This window comes from Callospermophilus lateralis, chromosome 5 (assembly GCF_048772815.1).
Source record: "Callospermophilus lateralis isolate mCalLat2 chromosome 5, mCalLat2.hap1, whole genome shotgun sequence".
Classification (NCBI taxonomy): domain Eukaryota; kingdom Metazoa; phylum Chordata; class Mammalia; order Rodentia; family Sciuridae; genus Callospermophilus; species Callospermophilus lateralis.
The window spans coordinates 144637783-144658386 of NC_135309.1; the positions used below are offsets into that span (position 1 = coordinate 144637783).

At 37.6% G+C, this 20604-nt stretch overlaps 1 protein-coding gene across 1 annotated transcript; it reads right to left on the reverse strand.

Annotated features, from left to right (window-relative positions):
• Positions 1–708: 708 nt before the first annotated feature.
• C1qtnf3 (C1q and TNF related 3) lies at positions 709–20060 on the reverse strand. Its single transcript, XM_076856186.1, has 6 exons — positions 19758–20060; positions 14540–14651; positions 11945–12099; positions 8275–8404; positions 3716–3815; positions 709–868 (listed from the first exon to the last, which is right to left on the reverse strand). The coding sequence occupies exons 1-6, from the start codon at positions 20058–20060 to the stop codon at positions 709–711; spliced, it is 960 nt and encodes a 319-aa protein (XP_076712301.1).
• Between the last annotated feature and the right edge of the window lie 544 nt (positions 20061–20604).

A 20604-nucleotide genomic window follows, 5' to 3' on the forward strand; every position in this document is an offset into this window, starting at 1 on the left:
GCAATCCAAGAATTTCAATAGCAAGAGTCAATCTGATAGGACAAATCTGATAAACCCAATTTCATATCAAGAGAAAATTCTATTTCTAGGTGTAAATTATTATAAATCAGGGTTTAGTTACAAATGTAACTTTATAAAACAGAAGGAACCAATTATTTTGGGGCAACATATATTTACAATCTATTTGTATATTTATTATCTAAAAGCTATCTGGAAATAATGAAAAAAACTAGGCTTTATTCATTAATATTGACCCACTGGACGCACAAATGTTTCTAATACCTAAGTCCTCAAGTGTTCCTATTCTTGCCCCAGCCACATCATGATCATTGTCCACGAATAATGAACTGGAAATTTCAGGGATTCTTGAAAACTACTACTAAAAACAGAGCACCAAAACTCTTTGTAAATGATTCCTCTGATGGAGACAATTATTTCCAACCTGCAACATGAACAATTCCCTCTTAATTGCCTGGGGAAGAGTGATAAAAGTGCTGAGTATATTCATCAGGGTCATCTGAGAAGACTACTTTGTGGTGTATTCTTCTGGGTCCTGAGTCATCCAGTATTGTTGGTGTAGCTGTGTAACCAATACCTTTTTTTTGAAAAACAGCATGTAGAACCCTAAACTTTAATGTTTGTTATACCCATAACAATTCCAGCTCAGTTATAAATCTTTCTCAAGGTAAAGCTGTTCTATTCATCTGTTTACTTAGTTTCAAACAGCAGGAAGCCTGCAAAGGTGGAGAAACGCTGGTGGTCCCCGTGAAGGGCACCGTTGCCCATTCTCAGCCAAACCTCATCCCCTTTGGCCAGCTTCAGCACAGCATGGTTGCTGGATGTATCTGATTTCCCCTTTGTTTCATAGCTGAAAAGAAAAAGAGGCACAAACTACTCAGTCTTTGCAGTGCATAGACAACTCTTTACCAAAATCTAGCCTCCCTTTTTCAAATGCATTTGGGTATAGTTGTGTGATAAATTTTTTATGGTATGTCAGCAGAAATGGCATGTGACACTTCTAGTAAGGGTCAATAAAAGTCTCACAAACACTCCTTATTCCTTATGCCTTCTGCGTATCTGGAACATTGGTGGCAATGACTAGAAGGAAGCCATATGTAGAAGTCTGGCTTCTTAAAGACTACTAGGTGTAGTGAGCTCTTTCGCTCTTGCCCCAGGCTGAAAGACTCACCCTGGATATCTATCCTGGATGAACAAAGGAAAGAAAGTTCTGTTTGAGCCATTACATTGAGTTGTTGTTAGAACAGTCTAACTTTCTTGAACTAATCAGAAATTGGTAGTAAAGGAAGTGCTGCTGTAACCCAGCTAAAAACACATGGTCAGGCAGGGAGCTGGGAGGAGACAAATATGATGAACTGGAAAGCTGGAGATAGATACCGTGCTGTGGCAAGACATTTGGGAAAAGACAAGACAGCATGGAAGGTATATCTAATGCCTGCTCACTAAGTAAGGGGCGTGATCCGAGAAAACCAAAACACTCTTTGCTGCCTTTAGAAGGTGTTTCTACAAAAGATGAATTCAGACAAGAACTGACATGTTTAAAACAGAATATGGACAGTGGAGGCCTAACAAGATTGACAAGATCAAGTGCTTTTACACCTTGAACAGCAGAATCAAGTTGTTTTCCCATTAAGAATTTTAATCGAGTCAAATAGACAGTGCTGGGATAACCTGATGGATGGAGAATATTGCCTTTCTACCCGAATTTATTAGTTTAAAAGACCTCTTGGTTACTGCCATTAAATTGAGAGCAAGGCAGAAGCAAGAGTAATCAAAGGAGTAATAGTCTGAAAAACTACCTGTCAAGCAAAGTGTGTTGGGTGAGATTTCTAACACATGTAACGGACTGGTAGCAAACAAAGCAAACGTCTTCTAGGTTTCTGAAGAAATGTAATATCAAAGATCTGGCCAGGGCTAAAACAGGCTTGGGATATTTGATTTAGCTCTGATTTGTACCACCAGGACATAGATGGTGAAAGATCCCTTAGAAGGCCTACTCATCTTTTAGATGTAGCCAAAGAAAAATGGACAAAGAAAACCTCCCAGAGGAAAGAATTGGGGGCCAAAGAGAGAAGCAGCTAATGGATTGACTTGATAAGAAGGACTGCTCATTGCCAGATTCTGGACTTGAAGCTTGATGCATGAACTATGGTTGATGTTCTCTCCCTAGGGGGGATAGAGATGGGGAGATGTGTACTCTACATGTAGAAAGAAGGGCTCAGCAGACATTTGGAAGCCATCGGGCAGTGGAAGCTAGATGGTAAGTAAAATTCACTCTCCCCTTCCCCATAAGACCTGCATTATATTTCCTTGCTGCCTTTGCATTGGTTGGGTTAGCAACAATGTGATTAACTTCCCTAAACAGAAACGCCCTGTGCATAAGAATTTCCACAAGCTTGTTGTTCTTTCTTCCTTCTGACTCTGACCATAACAATGACCATGAGAATTTAGAAGTCAGTTTTATAGATGGAAGAACTGCTTTTGTCAGCCTGAATCCATCAAAAAACAGAAGGGGAAAAAAAACCTTGCCCAACCATAGTTGCCTCTTCTACCTTTTCTACCACCCTCCTCCCTCTCCAACCTGGAACCCTTGTCTTGAACTGATCAAGAAAAACAGAATTCTAGCATATTTGAGGCACTATACTCTGACTTAGACCAGAGTATAATTCTTACAGCAAGTTCACCTACTCTAACTCATCTTTTCCTCCTTTGGCACTCCAAATACATCTTTTCATTCAGGCCAGACTCCAGAAGGAAACAGAAATCATCACAAGTCACCAGAAATAACATGTGACAAATAATAGCCACTAAGTTTTTCATAGATAACTCTTAGCCTATTTAGCTATAGGAAACAAGTTGGCTCTCTGCCTCTCTCCTACATCCTAAGCTAACATCAGAGCAAAGTATATTTGTTTTGGAAATATTTTCTCCCAAGCATAACTAGGACCAGGTTGTGGGCTAAATATCAGAAGAGCAGCACAGTTCAAATAAAGGGACCTACTCCCAACTCTCTCCACCTGCCATTGTGGGTGATGGTGGAGAAGGTCATCAATAGGACTGTCTCTGAAAAAGGGGACAGGAGAGTATGTAATCCCAGTGACTCAGGAGGCTGAGGCAAGAGGATTGCAAGTTCAAAGCCAGCCTCAGCAATGATGAGGCACTGAGCAATTCAGTGAGAACCCGTTTCTAAATAAAATCCAAAATAGGGCTGAGGATGTGGCTCAGTGGTTGAGTGCTCCTGAGTTCAATCCACGGTAACCACCACCACCACCCCCCAAAAAATAGAGAATAAGAAGGAGAAAAAGAAGAAAGGGAGGAAGTAGAGGTGGAGGCAGAGGAGGAGGAGGAGGAAGAGGAGAAAGAAGAAGGAAAAGAGGAGGAATAAAAACTCCTTTCTATAGAAAAAAGAGAGAGAAAGAAAAACTAAAAAGTTAAGGAAAAATTCATATGATTGGTTGGGAAGTGTTGTTAGTAATGACATCAAGATTTCTCACCAACCTACTGATGCTCAATTCATCAGATTTATTTCTTCTCAAATAGTAACAATAATCTGACCATATATTGGAGCCCAAGAGCTCTTTTTGAGACAGGGGCCACATTAGGCTCTAATGATTCCTACATGCTTGTCTGCTATTGTACTTCCTTTGTGCAAACTATGGCAGCCTGGATGAGACCTGTAATAGAAAAGGACACCCACCTATACATGCTGAAGACGGTATTGCCATTGTGCATAAGGTATACATACACTTCCTCAACGTCCTCATGCTTCATCATGCTGAAGGTGAAGAAATACACACCTGAAAGATGCAGGTAGTCATCCATGGTTATGTTAACATGTTAATATGGGGGACCCAATGATGGTTTGGAGATATATCAAAGGATATGTAGTATGTAGCTTCTTTTGACCTTTACTCGCATGAATGTCCCTTTATCTGCTCACCTTCAAAGTGAGTTAGATGTTTTTGAGACTTTCTCTAAAGTTGTATATACTTAATAAGATTACAAAGCATAATCTTACACTGCGTATCTCTAATAAGATTACAAATCTATAAGGAGTCTACCTTACTCTAATTGTACCTCACTGTTTTGTTACCTGACAAAAGGCCTAGTGTGAAGTCCCTGCCATGTCTAGATAAGAAATTATTAGCATCTACACAGGACTCATATTGGTAAGGTACAGAGAGTCCTTAGTATGAGCACATGCTGCTCCTTGACCTAAGAAAATAAGCTAGGCATGAAATTGCAAAGGACACTGTACTTGCCAAATGTTAGCCAAAGATAGTTGAAGCATCATATAAATGTTTAATAGTTCTACAGAAATTATTCTGGTAATTGCTCATGTTATTCATAGTAAATCATTGAATTTGTGTATAATGAGTAGAAAAATACCTATTATAAATAAATTAAATATCTATTTAGCCAACCCAACCTTGTTACCAAAAGTCTTATCTTAATTTGAAAAAGACCAACATAATTTGGTTGTAACCAAATTTGGGTGGAGGGGGATTCTCTTCTTTTCCCTGCCTTCTGTAATTGCAAAATCAGCCTTCTCTATTTGATCACTCCCAAAGTTGAAAAAAAGATAAAAAGATCATTTTGTAATACCTTTGATGAGGTTTAAACAGTAAAATGTGCAAAGCAAATTCTAAGTTATTAAATCTTTGGGCTTTATTATAAATTCACTGAACTTAATTGAAGCATTGTTGGCATTTTCTAGGCACTGATATAATCTGTTACAGACAGTATTTAAAGGTGTGTTTTCTTACAAGATCCTAGAAATCCTAATGGAAAGCAATTTAGTATTACCTAATATACTCTAAATGCCAACATAGAAAATATGTTCATTGAATAATAAAGAAAAATCCAATGAGCTAAAAGGAAAATCTTCCCACTCCAAAACTGTCTCGGATTTGGGAGTGCACTTTGGAAAGGTGAATGAATATAAGTCATCAAGTTTTTATTGATTCCCATATTAAATATTTTTAACTAGTGGCTTTATAAGAGGAAAACCCCCAGAAACATCTGAAAAAGCAAAAGCAAAATAGCACTGAACTATTCTATTTCTTTTACAAAAATGTAAATAAGATAGAAGATGTAAGTGTGCCATGTTGATCCATCTGATTCTGAGTCAAGTAGAACCCAATAGAGAAATATGGTCATGCTATGTTTAGTGCCAGGAATGCATATCCAATGTTCTGTGAACAAAGGAAATGGAATAAAGATCAGCCATGCCCATTAGTATGGCTAGAAATTGGCTCACAGAAGAAAAGTAAAGATAAGTAAAAATTAAAGGACTTCAAGTCGTTTATATGTGTTCATTTTTTAACATTTTACATTTAGGTATGCATGCATGCACACACACACGGCGATAATTGTTAATGCCTCTAGAAAATAAAGTTGGAATCAAAATGACAGGAAAATATATTAGTCTTTCTTAAAAAAATGATGAGAACTATAAAAAAATAGATTGCAGAAACATTTGAGAAAGAGCAGACTGAAAAACCAGATGGTGACTAATGAAAATCCCTAGAATTGGAAATACAGACGTGAATATATTTTATATCTCCATGTGACTTTTTCTGCAAGGATAGGTTCTGGCACCAGAGGTAATATATTTGCACCATGTTTTTCAGGTGGGCAGGAGGGACTGTCTCCCCCGCCCCTTCTGTAATTGCAAAATCAGCCTTCTCTATTTGATCACTCCCAAAGTTGAGAAAGATAAAAAGATCATTTTTTAATACCTTTGGTGAGGTTTCAACAATAAAACATGGGAGCCAAAAGGTGAACGTTATTGCCAAAACCATGTGAAGCAAAAAGAATTCTAAGATACTAAATCCTTGGGCTTATGAACTTCAATTATGAACTTAACTGAACCATTGTTAGCATTATCTGGGCACTGGTACAGACATATAACCTGGTACAGACAGTATTTAACAAATTCATTACAGGAAAATTATAGCATAAACTTTCAGAGCAGAAAATCACATATAGCTGAAATACAAGAAAATATTGCTCTATCAGTTCGTACATTAGTTCATTTCTGAATTAAACTGCATAGGATAATAGACAAGGCACACATTTAAAGCTTTTGTGATAAACCTAACATGACCATTGCATCCATCAAGATTTTCTTGCTTTTCCTTCTGGATACTATAGAAAGAAGAAGAAATGAACAACAAGAAAACGAAAACATTGCCATTTTCTGCAAAACTAGGATACTGGGAAAAAAATCAATAAACTTCAAAATAGCTGTAAGTGCTGCCAAATGCAATTGAGGGCAGACAGTGACATGCTGGCAGTGTGGGGGCTGGGCAGGAGCTCTAGGTGACAGAAGATCTCAAACCTGCCAGGAAAAATACAGTCGTTGGTAGAGAAGAGCTATTCTGAAGTGCAGATACTGAAAAGAAGCTCCTGTGGGCAGAGCTAAGATGAAGCACAAGATTGTGTTTTGAGGGAACTTTGCTAGGAAAAGAGTATCTCAAAATCTGCCAGCAAAAATAAGGCTTCTAAAGGAAAGGGAACTGGCAAATACAAGGCTGTTTTCAGAAACCCTCCTGGGGAAGTCTGGGGAGGCAGGGGAAATGTGGCCACATAAGAAAAACACACAGAGCAGTCATACTTAAAAGAATTAGGTAGTCCCCTGGCAGCAGGAGAGGGAGCCATTGAGATCCCCAGCCCAGAGGGCTGCTAGGGTGCCTCCCTTTCCTCCAAAAACAGCTGCATATTACTTACTGATCTAGGAAAATCCAACTCAGTCAGTTATTATCAATTAGTTTTAAAAAGTAGTAAAGAACATCAAGAATTACCCCAATAGGTGAATAATACCAAGAAGAAATGTTGTGGTTATACAATAAATGAAAAATGTAGCTAAATAATTCACCATGAGTTTAAAATACATGAATGAATGCCACTGTGAAAGAAGGCTATAAAACAGGATGCAAAAACTCATGGTACAAATGGGCAGCTAAAGGGAGCAATTAAAAACTGGGGCATCAGGAAAGTCTCCTGAAATCTGAATCGAGTCTGTAACTTAGTCCTAGTGTTATACCTGGGCCTGTTTCTTCATTTTAGTCATTGAGCGTTGGTTATGTAAAATGTTAATGCTTGGGGAAGCTAATTAAAGAGCATATGAAAACTTTGTAATATTTTTCTAATTTCTATAAATCTAAAGTATTTCAAAAAAATTTTTGAAAGATTTTTTAAAACAATTTTTTTTTTTTTTATCCATCGATTGTCCAGACATTTTGAAGGCAACTTTGTTGATGACACCATGGAGAAACAAGTCCTTCCTATTTGACAATAGGAAAATATTAATACAACCTTACAGAGAGTGATTTGGTAAAATTGGCCAAACTTAAAGATGTAATTCCTCTCTGACCAGCAATCATATTCTTGGTAGTTTAGCCTACAAACATATCTATATGTGTTCACTTATAAAGTGGTATAGTCAAAGTTAATTCACTGAAGCTTTGCTTTTAATAACAAAGACTAGAAATAATCCAAATGTTCAGCAATACACAAATGGTTAGACACATGTTCGGCTTTAGGAAAGAATGAAGTAATGATATGAATAGTTTTCTAAAATGTATTGCTAGTTGTTAAAAAGCAGAGAATAGCCAGAATAGAGAGTACGTTAGCTTTTATGTAAAAAGGAGAGAAAATGTATTTGTGTGGGTTGACATAAATTGTTTTGACTCTTAAAATATGTTCTTACCTACCCAAATTTTTATTTAAAAAATTGGATCAGGCACTACTTGGGGTAGTGGAAAAGGGAGGACACAGTTATAAAATGCTTAAACTATGAGAATTATATTCTAAGGATTTTTATAATCAAGTTAACTATACCCTTGTAGCAATTATTTGGTCCAGTTCAAATCAGGGTAAATAACCTTAACAACCATGGTCACCATTTGTAAAAAAGAAAAAAAAAAAGTCTCTTGAGATTGAACTCATTTACTTTGAAATTAAAAAGACACCCATACAAACTGCTTGTTTTAACTTGAATAGAATTTTTTACTGTCTTAGTGGCTTTCTCTCTTTATTCCCAACCTCTTCATCCTTCCTTCCTTCCTTCAACCCTCCCTCCTTCCTCTTTTCCCCTCCATCCTTCTTCCCATCTTCTCTCTCCTCTTCCATTCTTCATTCCCTCTTTCCCTCCCTTCCTTTCATCCCTCTTTCCTCTCTCCATCCATTCTCTTTCCTTCTCTTTCTTAATTTCTAGACTAATTCAATTATTCATTTACTTTTATATCTCACCTGATACAGGGGCCCCAAATCTACCCGTCATGACATCAAAGAAGTTTCCAATGTTGGTCTCAACACTGCTGAAGATAATTCCACTGTTCTGATTGCTGAAGTGAGTGGCCAGAGAAGCCATGAATGCAATCTAAAAAAGAAGTTGGTGGTCAAATCTTAGTCAATTTTTCTTAAAGAAATTAAGCTTTTATTTGGTTTACGTTTATTGCAAAATAGTTTGCAAGGGCAAGATTGGCTATAACTTAAGCATCAATCTATGGAGAAATAAATACATAAACGATGGTGATTTCTAACATTTCACACTATTCAGTCTTTAGAATAACAATACACATCAACATTTCTGAATCTACGATTCAAAGAACATTAATCTTTAAAATACTTTTTGAAATATTAAACAGTGGGAAAATTTCGAGGAAATTCTCAGATTGTATTTATTAAATACAAATCAGCATATTTAAAGATCTGAGAAATCCTGCATTCAGACAACTTTTAAATTTGCTAGGCCTACACTAATTTTCTCCAAAAGATATTTATCATTTTCTTATGAAATAAATTCTTTGAATACACTCTTTGAGATTCCTTGATGTTGACATAAATGTACATATATAATGAGACAATGTAGTTAATACATTATTTAATTTAAAAGTAAGCAACACAATATGGTCACAACTTGATACCAGACTTTGTTAAGCCTGTCTGTAGGTAGAGTGACTGTGTGAGCAAATTGAGGAAAATATCTGCAAGGATGTTTACAAAATTATTTTTGGCAGGGCTCACTGTGCAGAAGTTTCATGGGAATTTTTTTTCTTTCTTAAATATAACTATAATTTTTTGCATGAGCGTGTATTCATTTAATGTTCAGAAAAAGATACATTTTAAAGATATATAATTGCATTTGTTTATACAAAGAGATGTTCAGGAAATATTTCCATTCATGAAATAAACTAATACCCTGTGTTCTTATCATATTTAAAAGTAATGTGCCTAAGTAAGATATAAAAAGTTATGAAATGATATGTCAGGAGTCATCATCTCTGGGCATGTTTTATTTTTTGCATAGCTGTTTCTCACTTTTTTTAAAATAATGAAAAGTTATTACATAAACCATCTTTAAATGGCAGGAAGAAAGTTTTCAGTTACTCAAAATATAGAATAATAATTTAATAAGCTAGAAAACTGAATAATAAAAAATCAAAAATTTCTGGGCATGGTTTTACATTTTAAAATTCAGGTTAAAGGAAAAAATTAAGATTTAGGAGACCCACAGAAGTCATTTAATTCCAGCAACCATTTCTGGGACTGGTTACAAATTATTTATGTGTAATATTTTATGGAACTTTGAATGCTTCAGCTCAATGTGTAAAAGATCAGTGAAAATAATTAACTTGTTAACCTGCCACCAATAGGCACCGTATGTTGAGGAACAGAACTACCTACTTGCAGCCAAAGACATGAGGTTGAATTTTAGCTTTATTAGTTGTAACTAAGTAACCTGGCACGTCATTGATTCAAAGGAGCCTTAAATTTCTGTCTTACTTAGGTGAAGAATGAGGCATTATTACTCCTCTTCTTCCACCTACTGCTATTACTGTTGTTGCCACTGCCCATGTTAAGAGGCAAGATTAAAGTTCAAAATATAAAATATTAGTAAATAAAGGAACCTTAGGACAATGCCACCCATCAAGAAATTCTTTGGCTTGAAATGACTGTTGGAGAATGCAATTTGAAAGTCAATGCTAATTCTTTGTCCAAATGGGTCAGGGCCCATGAGATTAATAATTATTTTTTTTAACTTGATAAGATTCTCTGTCCTCAAACAATAAAATTCCCCTCTTATACAATTTGCTTAAGACAAGTCTTCCTTCTTCTGTAAAACACATGAAAGTAGTTCTTCCAAAAGACTGTACTTTGGTGTTAGGATGAAATAGTTGATGGAGAGAATTTAATGATTTCCTAGATTTTCTCCATTAACCCATCTTGTCCATTGTCCCAGATGTGGAACACCTATTAAAACTTAAATACAGTATATAATATAGCTATATAATTAAATATAATTATTTGGTAATGATTCAATTATAATATGGTAATTATATTAATGTTAATGAATATAATAACATATATTATTATATGTTATTATATTATTATATTTTATTATAAGCTCTATATTATTACTTCCTACCTATTTTAACGTACTTGTGTTGATTTCATCCAAATATTCACAAAATTAAAAACTTGGGACTTAATGGATTAAAGCCCCTTAGCTATGATCTAACATTCATACACTGTGTGTTATAGTTTCTAGCTTCGAGATATTTATAGCCTCTTAGTAACCAACTCAACCTGGCTAGGTGGCAGTTCTCTCCTTTTATTTATTTATTTAGTAAATTTATACTGGCATATGAATCCCATGTTGCTGTAATTATTAGACAACATTCATTAAAAAGTTACCAAACACACACACACACACACACACACACACACAGAAAGTAGTTACAGTGACATGTAGGACCTCTTATTTTACGCTTGAAAAACTAAGACCCAGATAAAGGATGTAACTTATCCAAGGTCAAACACCTCCACGTATGCCCAAATAAAGGCAAAGTGTTCCTCAATTGATATTTCATACAAGAATTGCTTTTCATTCTAGTTCTTTAAAAGTCTGTTATGTTACAGAATTTTTTCCCAAATACTTAAGCCACAGATGACACTTTGGGAGGACATATTAACCAGAAAAAAACTTTAACCAAAAAAACAAAAAACAAAAACTAGTTGACAGAAGTCCCTAGAAGAATTAATTTTAAAATATTAGCAAAAAAACCCTAATTTAGTAATTTTTCTTGATGATATAACTTCACACTTAAAAATTTTAGATGTTGCTGACAAGAATTTTAATGATTATTTAAAAGAGAAACAAAGAATATATCAATTGGTACTTGAGCTTGGGAAAATTACAAGCTCATAAATGGATTAAAGAAACTTTTTGTGGAAATGAAATGAACATGATAGGGTCTGGAAAACTATGAATGAATTACTCAAAAATAAAATGTCCCCAGTGAAAAGAAGATACCGATGGGAAAAGTTAGAAAAAAAAAAAAAAAACTGAGCTACAAAATCTGAGTCGATAAAAAAACAATATGTTAATATTCATGTATGTGATTTAAATATGTAAATGTAGCAAAATCAATAAATATAATATCATAAGTATGCATTTAGCCATTCCACTTTTATGTTTAAAAGTTCATAACCCACTTGAATCAAAGTGTGAAATATGATATGTCAAGAACTATGTAATGTTTTGAACAACCAACAATAAAAATTAAAAAAAAATAAAATAAAAGTTCATATATTCAAATAGGTTAAAATTCTTTTTATTTAACCTATCTTCTCCTCTGGAAAACAGGAGATGAGTTTATATTCAGGGTTGCTTTGTATTGGATTCTACAAGGAAGTTGGATTTCACTCTTCATCGATTTCTCTCCTCCCTGGGAATGATCCCCAAATCCTTTGGACAAGATAGGCTTTGAGCAAACATCCTGTATGTAGATGAACAAATTCAGACTAGATTCACTCAAGATTGGTGAAGGCTTGAAGAAGCACTCCAACCCTCCGACGCTGGGTCCCGGTGGTCAGACAGGCCTGGTCCCCTAGAAATGTGCAGAAGGTGGTTTACCTGCAGTTCTGGTGGAACCCCGGGATAGCCCTTCTCTCCTTTGGGGCCATGCTGTCCTCGCTCCCCTCGAGGTCCCAGGTCACCTTTGTCTCCTTTCTCACCTTTGGCACCTTCATGGCCAGTGGCTCCATTATTTCCATTGTTTCCATGGTTTCCTTAAACAACCAGACATCATCACATGCAGAAACCCTCTCCCTCATACTGACCATTTATTTTTAGACAAACAGATCCTTCCTTCAAAAACATCCAAACTCTATTGTAAAAGGGGACCTTTTGAAATAAGCCCCTATACAGCCAGGGGTATCATCAAATGGGTCCTCTTTTACTGGGCTTTGAAACTGCCTTACATATTGTCAGGCTCCAAAATCTGTTTTTCTTAAACCTTGAATGGAAAATTATGTAGAAGATGGTTCATCACATTATCACTTAAAATAGCAAGCATTAGAAACCACCAAGATATCCATTAATACTACAAGGACTACATTTTAAAATGGAATATTTTAGTACCTGATATTAAACAGTCATTACAAAAAGAAATTCGAAGGAAAAAATTAATGGTATAATGATATTTAAGGCATTTTTAATAAAAAGATCATAAATGGATAGAAAAGGTATAATACTATTTTTGTTTCAAACAATATGTATGTGCAAATTATGTCCATAGAAGAAAAAGACTAGAATAAATTATACAAAAATATTTACACTTTTTTTTTCTGAATGAATAAAGCACAAGTGACTTGGTAACATTCTGTATATTTTTCTGTCTCTCTGAAGTTTTGTACCTAGAACATATATCACTTTTATAACTGAGGGGAAAGTAAACTCATTTATCAACAAAAAATAATAATAACAATTTTGAAAGCAAGAATTGGATAGCAATTTCAATGCCTCACTTTGCCACTAAGAGATGGTTTCTACAGCTCCTCTTTAATTTTTTTATGTTTGCTGAAATGCAGGCCCATTTGCTATTTATTTGTGTGATTACTTTAAGCAGGTATCTCTGTGTCAGGCTTGCAATCCTTCCAGATGGATGAACTTTGACTGTTTACGGACTAAAGTGTTCAATGACAAAGCCATTTCCTGGTGGGAAACATTTACCCAAGGCCAGAAGAACTTAGATCTGAGAAGATTACAAAAGGGTCCACACATTCCCTGCTCCACATCACTGCCCCTGCTGCCTGCTATCCCTGATAGGCAATGACATAAGTTGCAAAACAGTAATCATGGTTTTAAGTATAATATAAGGTTTTTCCATTATAAAGATGGGTTCACATGAGAAGCTATCCAAATTATTTAAACATTACCATATTTGAAAATTATTAACATCAGTGGGGATAAGGTGGAGAAAACCAAGTGGATCTTGGACTTTGGCCTAATTCTGAGAGGAGGTTCTATCCCCAGGGACTGGCTGGAGAGGAAGAAGAGTAAAGCCCACAGCAGGTCTGGGAGTCCTTGACCGAGGGGATCTGGAACACCCTCTCCTCACCCCGCAACACTGTACTAGCAGTCTCCCAGAATGCCTTTGAGCCTGAGAAACCAGAGTACTGTAGTACAGAGGGCTGAGCCCCAGGTCTAGAGGGCCTGATACAGTTCTAGAATCTTCCCCATATAACAATGTGGTTCTGGAGCCCCAAAATCCTTCCAGAAGTCAAGTGTGGGATAAAATATACTAATAGCTAATACTCGGCAGGAAGAGGGAGCCCTCATTGGGATTAGAAAGATGTGCAGCTCCGTGAACGATGCCATGATGGAGGTGACTATAACTTGGGCCTATGAGCCTTTTTCTCTACATGCCTCTAGTTCCTAAATCTCCTGAAAGTTAGGTGGAGTATACCGCATAAAGCATGCTGTGGCAGATAGGCTAGCTTCTATGGTTTAGAGAAGTTTCCTGAAAGGCACAGGTCTTAAAGGCTTGTTCCCAGGTGAAGCACTATTGGGAGGTGGAGAAAACTTAAGAGGCGAGGTCTAGTGGGAGGTTGTATGTCACTGGGGGCATGCCCTTGAAGAGGTCTGTGGGACCCTGGTCTCTTCCTTGTCAGCTTTGTCATTCCCTGGCCACCATGAGGTGAGCAGCTTTGCTCCATCACGTTCTCCCCACCATGATATATTGCCTTACCATATGTCCAAAAGCCACGGGGCCACTCAATGATGGACTAAAATTTCTAAAATCATAAGGCAAAATAAATCTTTTCTCTCTATACGTTAATTATCTTAACTGTTTGTTACAGTAACAGAAGGCTGATTAACACACTGCACTAAAAGTAGGTCTCAATTAAGAGCTAGTAGCTCTATACTTAATGCTGGCAAAGAGCCTCCCAGCCTAATAAGTCTGGTACCCCAGGGTGTCTAGAGCCTTTTGGATTTTTGTAGTGATGTAGAGAAATAAATAGTACAGAGTTTGTACTGTTTTACCTAAGCCAACCTCATAAACCCAGCTTCCCAACCCAACTCTTTCTTCTGGGTTTTCCATGCATTATTCTCTGGATCATACACCAATGACCAGAAAGTATTTAGGTTAGTGTTTATCTTTTTTTTTTTTTTTTTTTTTTGGTACAGTCTACAATTAGACTAGCAGCACATCTTGCTCATCCTTACCTGGAATGCCTGGAGGGCCTGGGGGCCCAGGGGGTCCTTGGTAGCCACGGAAGCCATAGTCTCCATGACAACACTTGCTGCAGTCTGGGGGCAGTCCTCCAGTTTGTGGAGGCTTAAAAAAGACAAAAAGAGAAGCTTCAGGGAAACGTATTTGTGAGCAATTAGGAATTTTAAAATATCCTCTGACATCTATCCTTAGAGTTATCCTTTCACTTCAACCAACCCACAGCTGCATTAGAAAAGATAGTATGGGGTGGGGTGTACATGTAATGGCATAGGCTCAAGGGGTAGCTTAAGCAAAGGAAAGCAACAGGAAGCCAACAGAAGATGTCCATGGGATGGTGCATGGGTAGGATGAACAGTGTCTTTCTGCTGCTCCCTGCAACAGCAAGGCAGAAATTCCTTCAGCAGCAGACTTGGAAACCTGGAAGCCTTTTCTCTCTTTCCAAATGCCCAACAGCCTCAAATGTAGGTAGACTGAGTAGATGACCCTCAAATTACAAAACTACCCAAACATAGTTATTATACGCTGGGTCCCTGATACTGGCAGGAGATCTGGGTTAAAAGTTCTTAGGAACTGAATTGTCAATGTTTTTTCAAATAGCCAGAACACACTTAGAATGCCTTCAGAAATGAATAAACTGAGCAATCTTTAGTCCGATAAATTTATTTATTCATTTATTTAAATTGACAAATAGAAATAGCATATAGTTAGCATTTACCACACCTTGTTTTAAAATATACATACTTCCTTGTGGATGGGGTAAGTCAAGCTAGTACATATGCATTACCTCAGATACTTTTCCTGTGATAAGAGCACTTCAAATCTACTCTCTTGGTAAGTTTCAAGAATATAATGCACTCTTATTAACTAAATATTCAATACATTTTTATTATTTACCTACATCTTGAAACAAATTTAACTTCTTTATAAAAATTTAGCGTAATGTTACACTTCAATATTTAAAGCGATCATTCCACCATTTTAATCCATATTTAATGAGCACTAAATGGCTACTAAATATGCTCAAGTATGACACTGAGGGGAATGCTTATTTATACAAAGAGAAATTTCTAAAATGTATGCTTACTGTGAGGAGCTAGAAATCTAGTGGGGTTGACTGGAAGAAGAGTTGGAGTTGCTTCTAAAATTTGGACTCTAACATCAATTGGCAGCTTGCCTTTTAATTATGTCATAAAAAATTCTTGTGGAAACTTTCCTAGACACCAATTATAACTCAACGGTTTTTGGAAAATAGCATATTGATGCTAAGGGATTCATTTTAAAAAGGAGGGAGAGTGGGAAGGAAAAAGAGACAGGAGAAAGTGGAGGAGAAAGAGTGGGGAAGAAAGAATTTAAAATACAGTATGCTTCATTGATAGAAATCTAAGCAGAAAACTGGGTGGAGGCTTCACATTGCTGCACGCTTAGACATTCTTTTTTTTTTTTTTTTTCTTTAACAAAAAAATGAATTTGGTCTTTGTCCTCCCTTTTTTCTAAAGTTTTCCACAAAGCTTTTCAGGAAAAAATACAGAATAGCATTTGTGGTCCAAGAAGTCTCCTACCAAAGCACAGACCCCAAGAATTTAGAGATCAGGAGCTTTGATTTGGAGTAACTCCTAGCCTCATCCTCAGCATACCAGGGCCAACCCTGGGAAGGCATAGAGTCTATGATGACCTTTTGTCAAAATGGTGGAGGGAAGAAAATGAACGCAAATTGGCCTGAGATGAAGGATTTTTGGAGATTTGGGAAGTAAAAACATCACAGCTCCTCCCCACCTTCTAAACCAAGATGCAAACTAAGAAAAAAGCAAGCGGTCCACATTTTCTGTATGGTTTTGCTAATGTAAAATACAGCTTATAAACCCAGAAATCCAGGACTCTGCCAATGATGGATTTCAGGGAAGGAGAAGAGAGGAGGGGAAAAGGGAAAATCCTGATGTGGAACCATTTGTGTAAGTAGAATGGAAATACTGAGATGCTTAAGAATGTCAGAACAACCACTGGACTGGAACAAGATTTCTCTTCCCAGTTCTGCATGACCCTAGAGAAATCACTGCTCCCAGACTTCACTTTTCTTGTCTATTTGCGATTGCAGGAGTTGGTCATGAATTTTGTTTCCAACTGTAAGACACAGACAAAATACTAAAGGTTTTCCCAAATAGCTCAAATAATAACTTAGAAGGTTTTTTTTTTTTTTAATGTCTAGTATCTGGGCACTGGAGATGGGTTGCTCACTACCAGAGCTAAGTAGGACTCCTAGTGCATGGGCAAGCTACCTGGGGCACTGTAAGAGCATAGAGCCACCAGCAATTCACTGAGAGCCTTCTGCTAGCCAGACACCTCCTGAGAAGCTTCCTCTGACATTTCTTCACATGGCCACCTTCTGGCCTTCTGTCTTCCACAGTTTACTCAAATGAAACAAAGCTGGTAAGGCGGGCTCTTGAAACAAGTTAAATAGGATGAGTTGAATCTGACGTTTTCCCCTCAGAAAAGGAGAATTATACATAGGAAGTTGCTATGCCTTCTCTTTCCTCTTAAGTTTATCACCCCCTTTCCAAAATCAGGCAGAATTTGAACACTGAAGACATCCAAATAAGCAGCAAGAGAGGAAACGGGGTATCTCTAAGAACAATTCCACCTATTTTATGGATGGGGCCTAGAGGCAGCTCTTCAGAAGGATTTCTGAGAAAGAAAGTCCAAGTTCTTCTTCAACCCAAAGAAAAGGGAAAAATAAGAAAGGGAAGGGAAATGGGAAGGAGAAATGGTTGTTCAGGAAGAGGATGAGAGATGGATGACTGATACTGACAAAGAGGCTGTGGAGAAGAAAGGCCAGGAAACCAAGATAGAGTCTGCCCAGATGTCTGCCCCCTGGAAGCCTCCGTGAACTCTGCAGCCAGTTATCTTTCTAAAACACAAATCTAATGACCTCACTGCCCTGCTATGAAAAGACAAACAATATTTTGGTAACAAAGGCTAAGCTCCATCACTCTTAGACCATCTGATTTCTTCCCCCTACCACTCCAGAGCTCCAGCCACACCCAGCTCCTCAGATGCACCCTCAAGTCTCTATACCCCCTGGCACACACAAAATTTTAATCCCTGCTGTGGCTGGCTATCCTCTTTGTGTCATCTTTTCAGATCCACTGCAGGGATCAACACTATTCCGACATTTTTTTTTTCCCTCAGTTGCCTTTTGACCTTGCTTTTCACATTGGTTTGATCAAGCTTAATGAATGAATTAATTAACAAAAAAAGGTATCCCCACTAGAGCCCTTTGGGACAGCTGTAGATAGTGTATTTATATGCCTGATGCTTGGGGGAGGAATGAATGCAGAAAGAAAAAAATTAAGAGAAAAGGATAGAAAGTTAGCCAATCCCCCAAAATCAAATGCCGAATGTCTTCTCTAACATAAGGGGGGTGGCTCAAAGTCGAGTAGGGAGGGAGAGCATGGGAGGAAGATTTTTTTTCTAGATAGGGAATAGGGGTGGGAAAGAAAGGGAGGGAGAAGGGGAATAGCAAGGATGGTGGAATGTGATGGTCATCATTATACAAAGTACATGTATGAAGATGTGAATTTGGTATCAATATGCTTTATATACAGAGATATGAAAAATTGTGGTATATATGTGTATTAAAAATTGTGATATAAAAAAAGAGTACATGTATAATGGCATAATTTGGCATGAACATACTTTATATACAGAGTTACAAAAAATTGTGCTGTAGAATAATGAGTGTACTGCATTCCATTCTTGTCATTTATGTAAAAAATAAATAATAATAATAATAATAATAAAAATGAAAAAAAAAAGAAAATGTAGGGAAAGTAGTAAGAACATAGTATAATACTAGATTCAGTGTGGACATCTATATCTATTGAAAGAAGAGTTGTACTGAAAACTTCCAGATTATCAGTGGCTCTCAATACCCTTAGAGATGTTGGGGGTTGGTTTGAAAGTACTTTAGAAATCCAGGACTAGAAGGTGGGTTGTTATTGGCCTGATGAGTGTTAGATGCCAGGAAATAACAACTGATGAGAACTCATAATTGCCTTCTGCTGTCCCTGGGGCTCACAATGTCACCTCCAGGAAGGACACCATCCCTGAGGATGGAAAGTCCTAGACAAAAGTTCAAATGCCTTCACCACTAAGGAAAACACAAATTAGCATTAATTTACCCCTCAAACAAAAACTATCAGAAGAAACGGCAATCTCTAAAAGTGGCATTTTTGGACACAATAATTTCCTCTGTGGTTCCTTAAAGAAGCAATTTCTCCTTGATACCACCCCACAGAATAATTTGGGAAACTGTATTATGTGTCCACTTAGATGTCCCAGGTGAGTCCTAGATCTGTTGCTGATTCTGAGTATGATCCTGGTCCAATCATATAACCAAATAATCACCCCAAACTTCTCAGTCTGTGATAGGATGGGTTTAGATTTCATCTACACAAAAAAAAGCTTCGGAGGTAAATCACAATCTGTTTCTTCCAGTTCTTAGTGTTTAAATTAAATTGAGCTTCACCAATGAGCAATTCACTATGCTGAAACCTTAACTCACTCTCATGTTGCCTAAAAGACTTAACAGATATTTTATTAGATGCTGAACTTATGCCTTGAGAAATAAATCAAGTCCCCTGTGGAGCAACAAATTATGCTACATACTTTGTAACTTTGTAGCCAATCTTTTTTGGTTTTAACTCCCTGATTAAAAAAAAAAAAAGCCAAAGAGGCTTAGCATCTTAGAATGCTATAATCGAATGAGACTGGCCTGAAATGTCACAGTAAATTTAGAAATTAATCTTAAAAATAAAAACAAACTTTGTTTTTGGCAAACTCAAAAAGCAGCTTCTCCCTGCTGGGAAGGATTGAGTCTAACTCTCTTGGGATTAGCAGTAATTACCTACAGCAATGTGTCTATCTGCACAGATCAGTACCTTCTGCATAAACAGCAAGAAAGAAATCAATTCCCAGCAGAGCAGGAAGCAGGCTGCCCAGGGTCCCCTTTCTAATGGAGCCATGCTACGGCCACTCTCCCAGCACATCTGATTACTAGAGACTAACAGTTCCCCTTGTATCCCAGAGCAACCCAGAGAGAGACCCAGAGGCAGCTTAGCAAACTGCTCTCAAGCACAGATCCTAAGAATCTTAGCCAAAACAACAGTAGCAGTCATTAAACTTTCATATAAATCCTTAAAAGAGAATTTGGAGTACCTGGCCCCAGAACCGGGTGATCTGGGCTAGGTCATCTACCTCGGGGTGTGGTAGCTCATCTGGTCTCAGGGGTTTTAGGTCTGTAGAAGTGTTATTATCCACAGTCCCAGTTTTAGGATGGCTCCGCTCTCTCACTCTCTCCCTCCTGGAGCCGCTACGGCCAGTCTGCTGGTGGCTCTGCACTATCCTCGCCACCACTTTATTAGCTCTTCCGCTCACCTCCATGTATTCGTCTTGACACAGGCAAAAAGGGAGGAAAAGCAAAGCCAACAGGTGCCAACGGACGAGCTGTCTCCGGAGCATGATTCTCAAGAGAGCCACAAAGCCTCCTTGGGAAGACGGTGGGGGCTCCAGGCGCCTGGTCTCCTCGGGCAAATGCCAGGGCTGCAGATGAGAGCTGCAGCCGGCGGGGTGGTTTTATACTTTGGTGTGTAATAAATAAGGCTGCAGGCATGCCAGAGTGACAGCAGCCCTCCTCCCCAGGCAGAACAGCCCCCATTCATCACTTCCCACACCGCAGGCAGGAAGGATTTGTGCACACAGTTCCCAGTTGGTGGAGTTCATAAATGTCACACCTTGGCACGTTTTTGTTAAAGTGTGAAGGAAACATACACAACCAGCTGGAAACAGAGAGTGTGTGTCCAGTGGTTTGCTTTCATGATTGGACATGGAAAGGCTGTGCATTCGTGGTCTAAAATGACTTTTGGAAAAACCTACCCTTGTGCCTGCCAGGAAATTCTGGTTTAACTGCATCAATTCTGTCTGAAACGCCAGCAGGAATCCATTCAGGTCAACTGAGAGAACTCCTGCTCCCTAAATGTACAGATAGCACCTTGATCCACTGAAA

Bases quoted from the DNA above. Each gene is read 5' to 3' on its own strand.
- C1qtnf3 (XM_076856186.1), bottom strand. From the start codon at position 20,060: ATGCTCCGGAGACAGCTCGTCCGTTGGCACCTGTTGGCTTTGCTTTTC. The intron at 12,100-14,539 runs GTAAGGATGAGC...TGGTTGTTTAAG, and splicing joins AGGCCCTCCAGGCATTCCAG to GAAACCATGGAAACAATGGA. The intron at 3,816-8,274 runs GTGAGATATAAA...TGCATCTTTCAG, and splicing joins ATTTGGGGCCCCTGTATCAG to GTGTGTATTTCTTCACCTTC.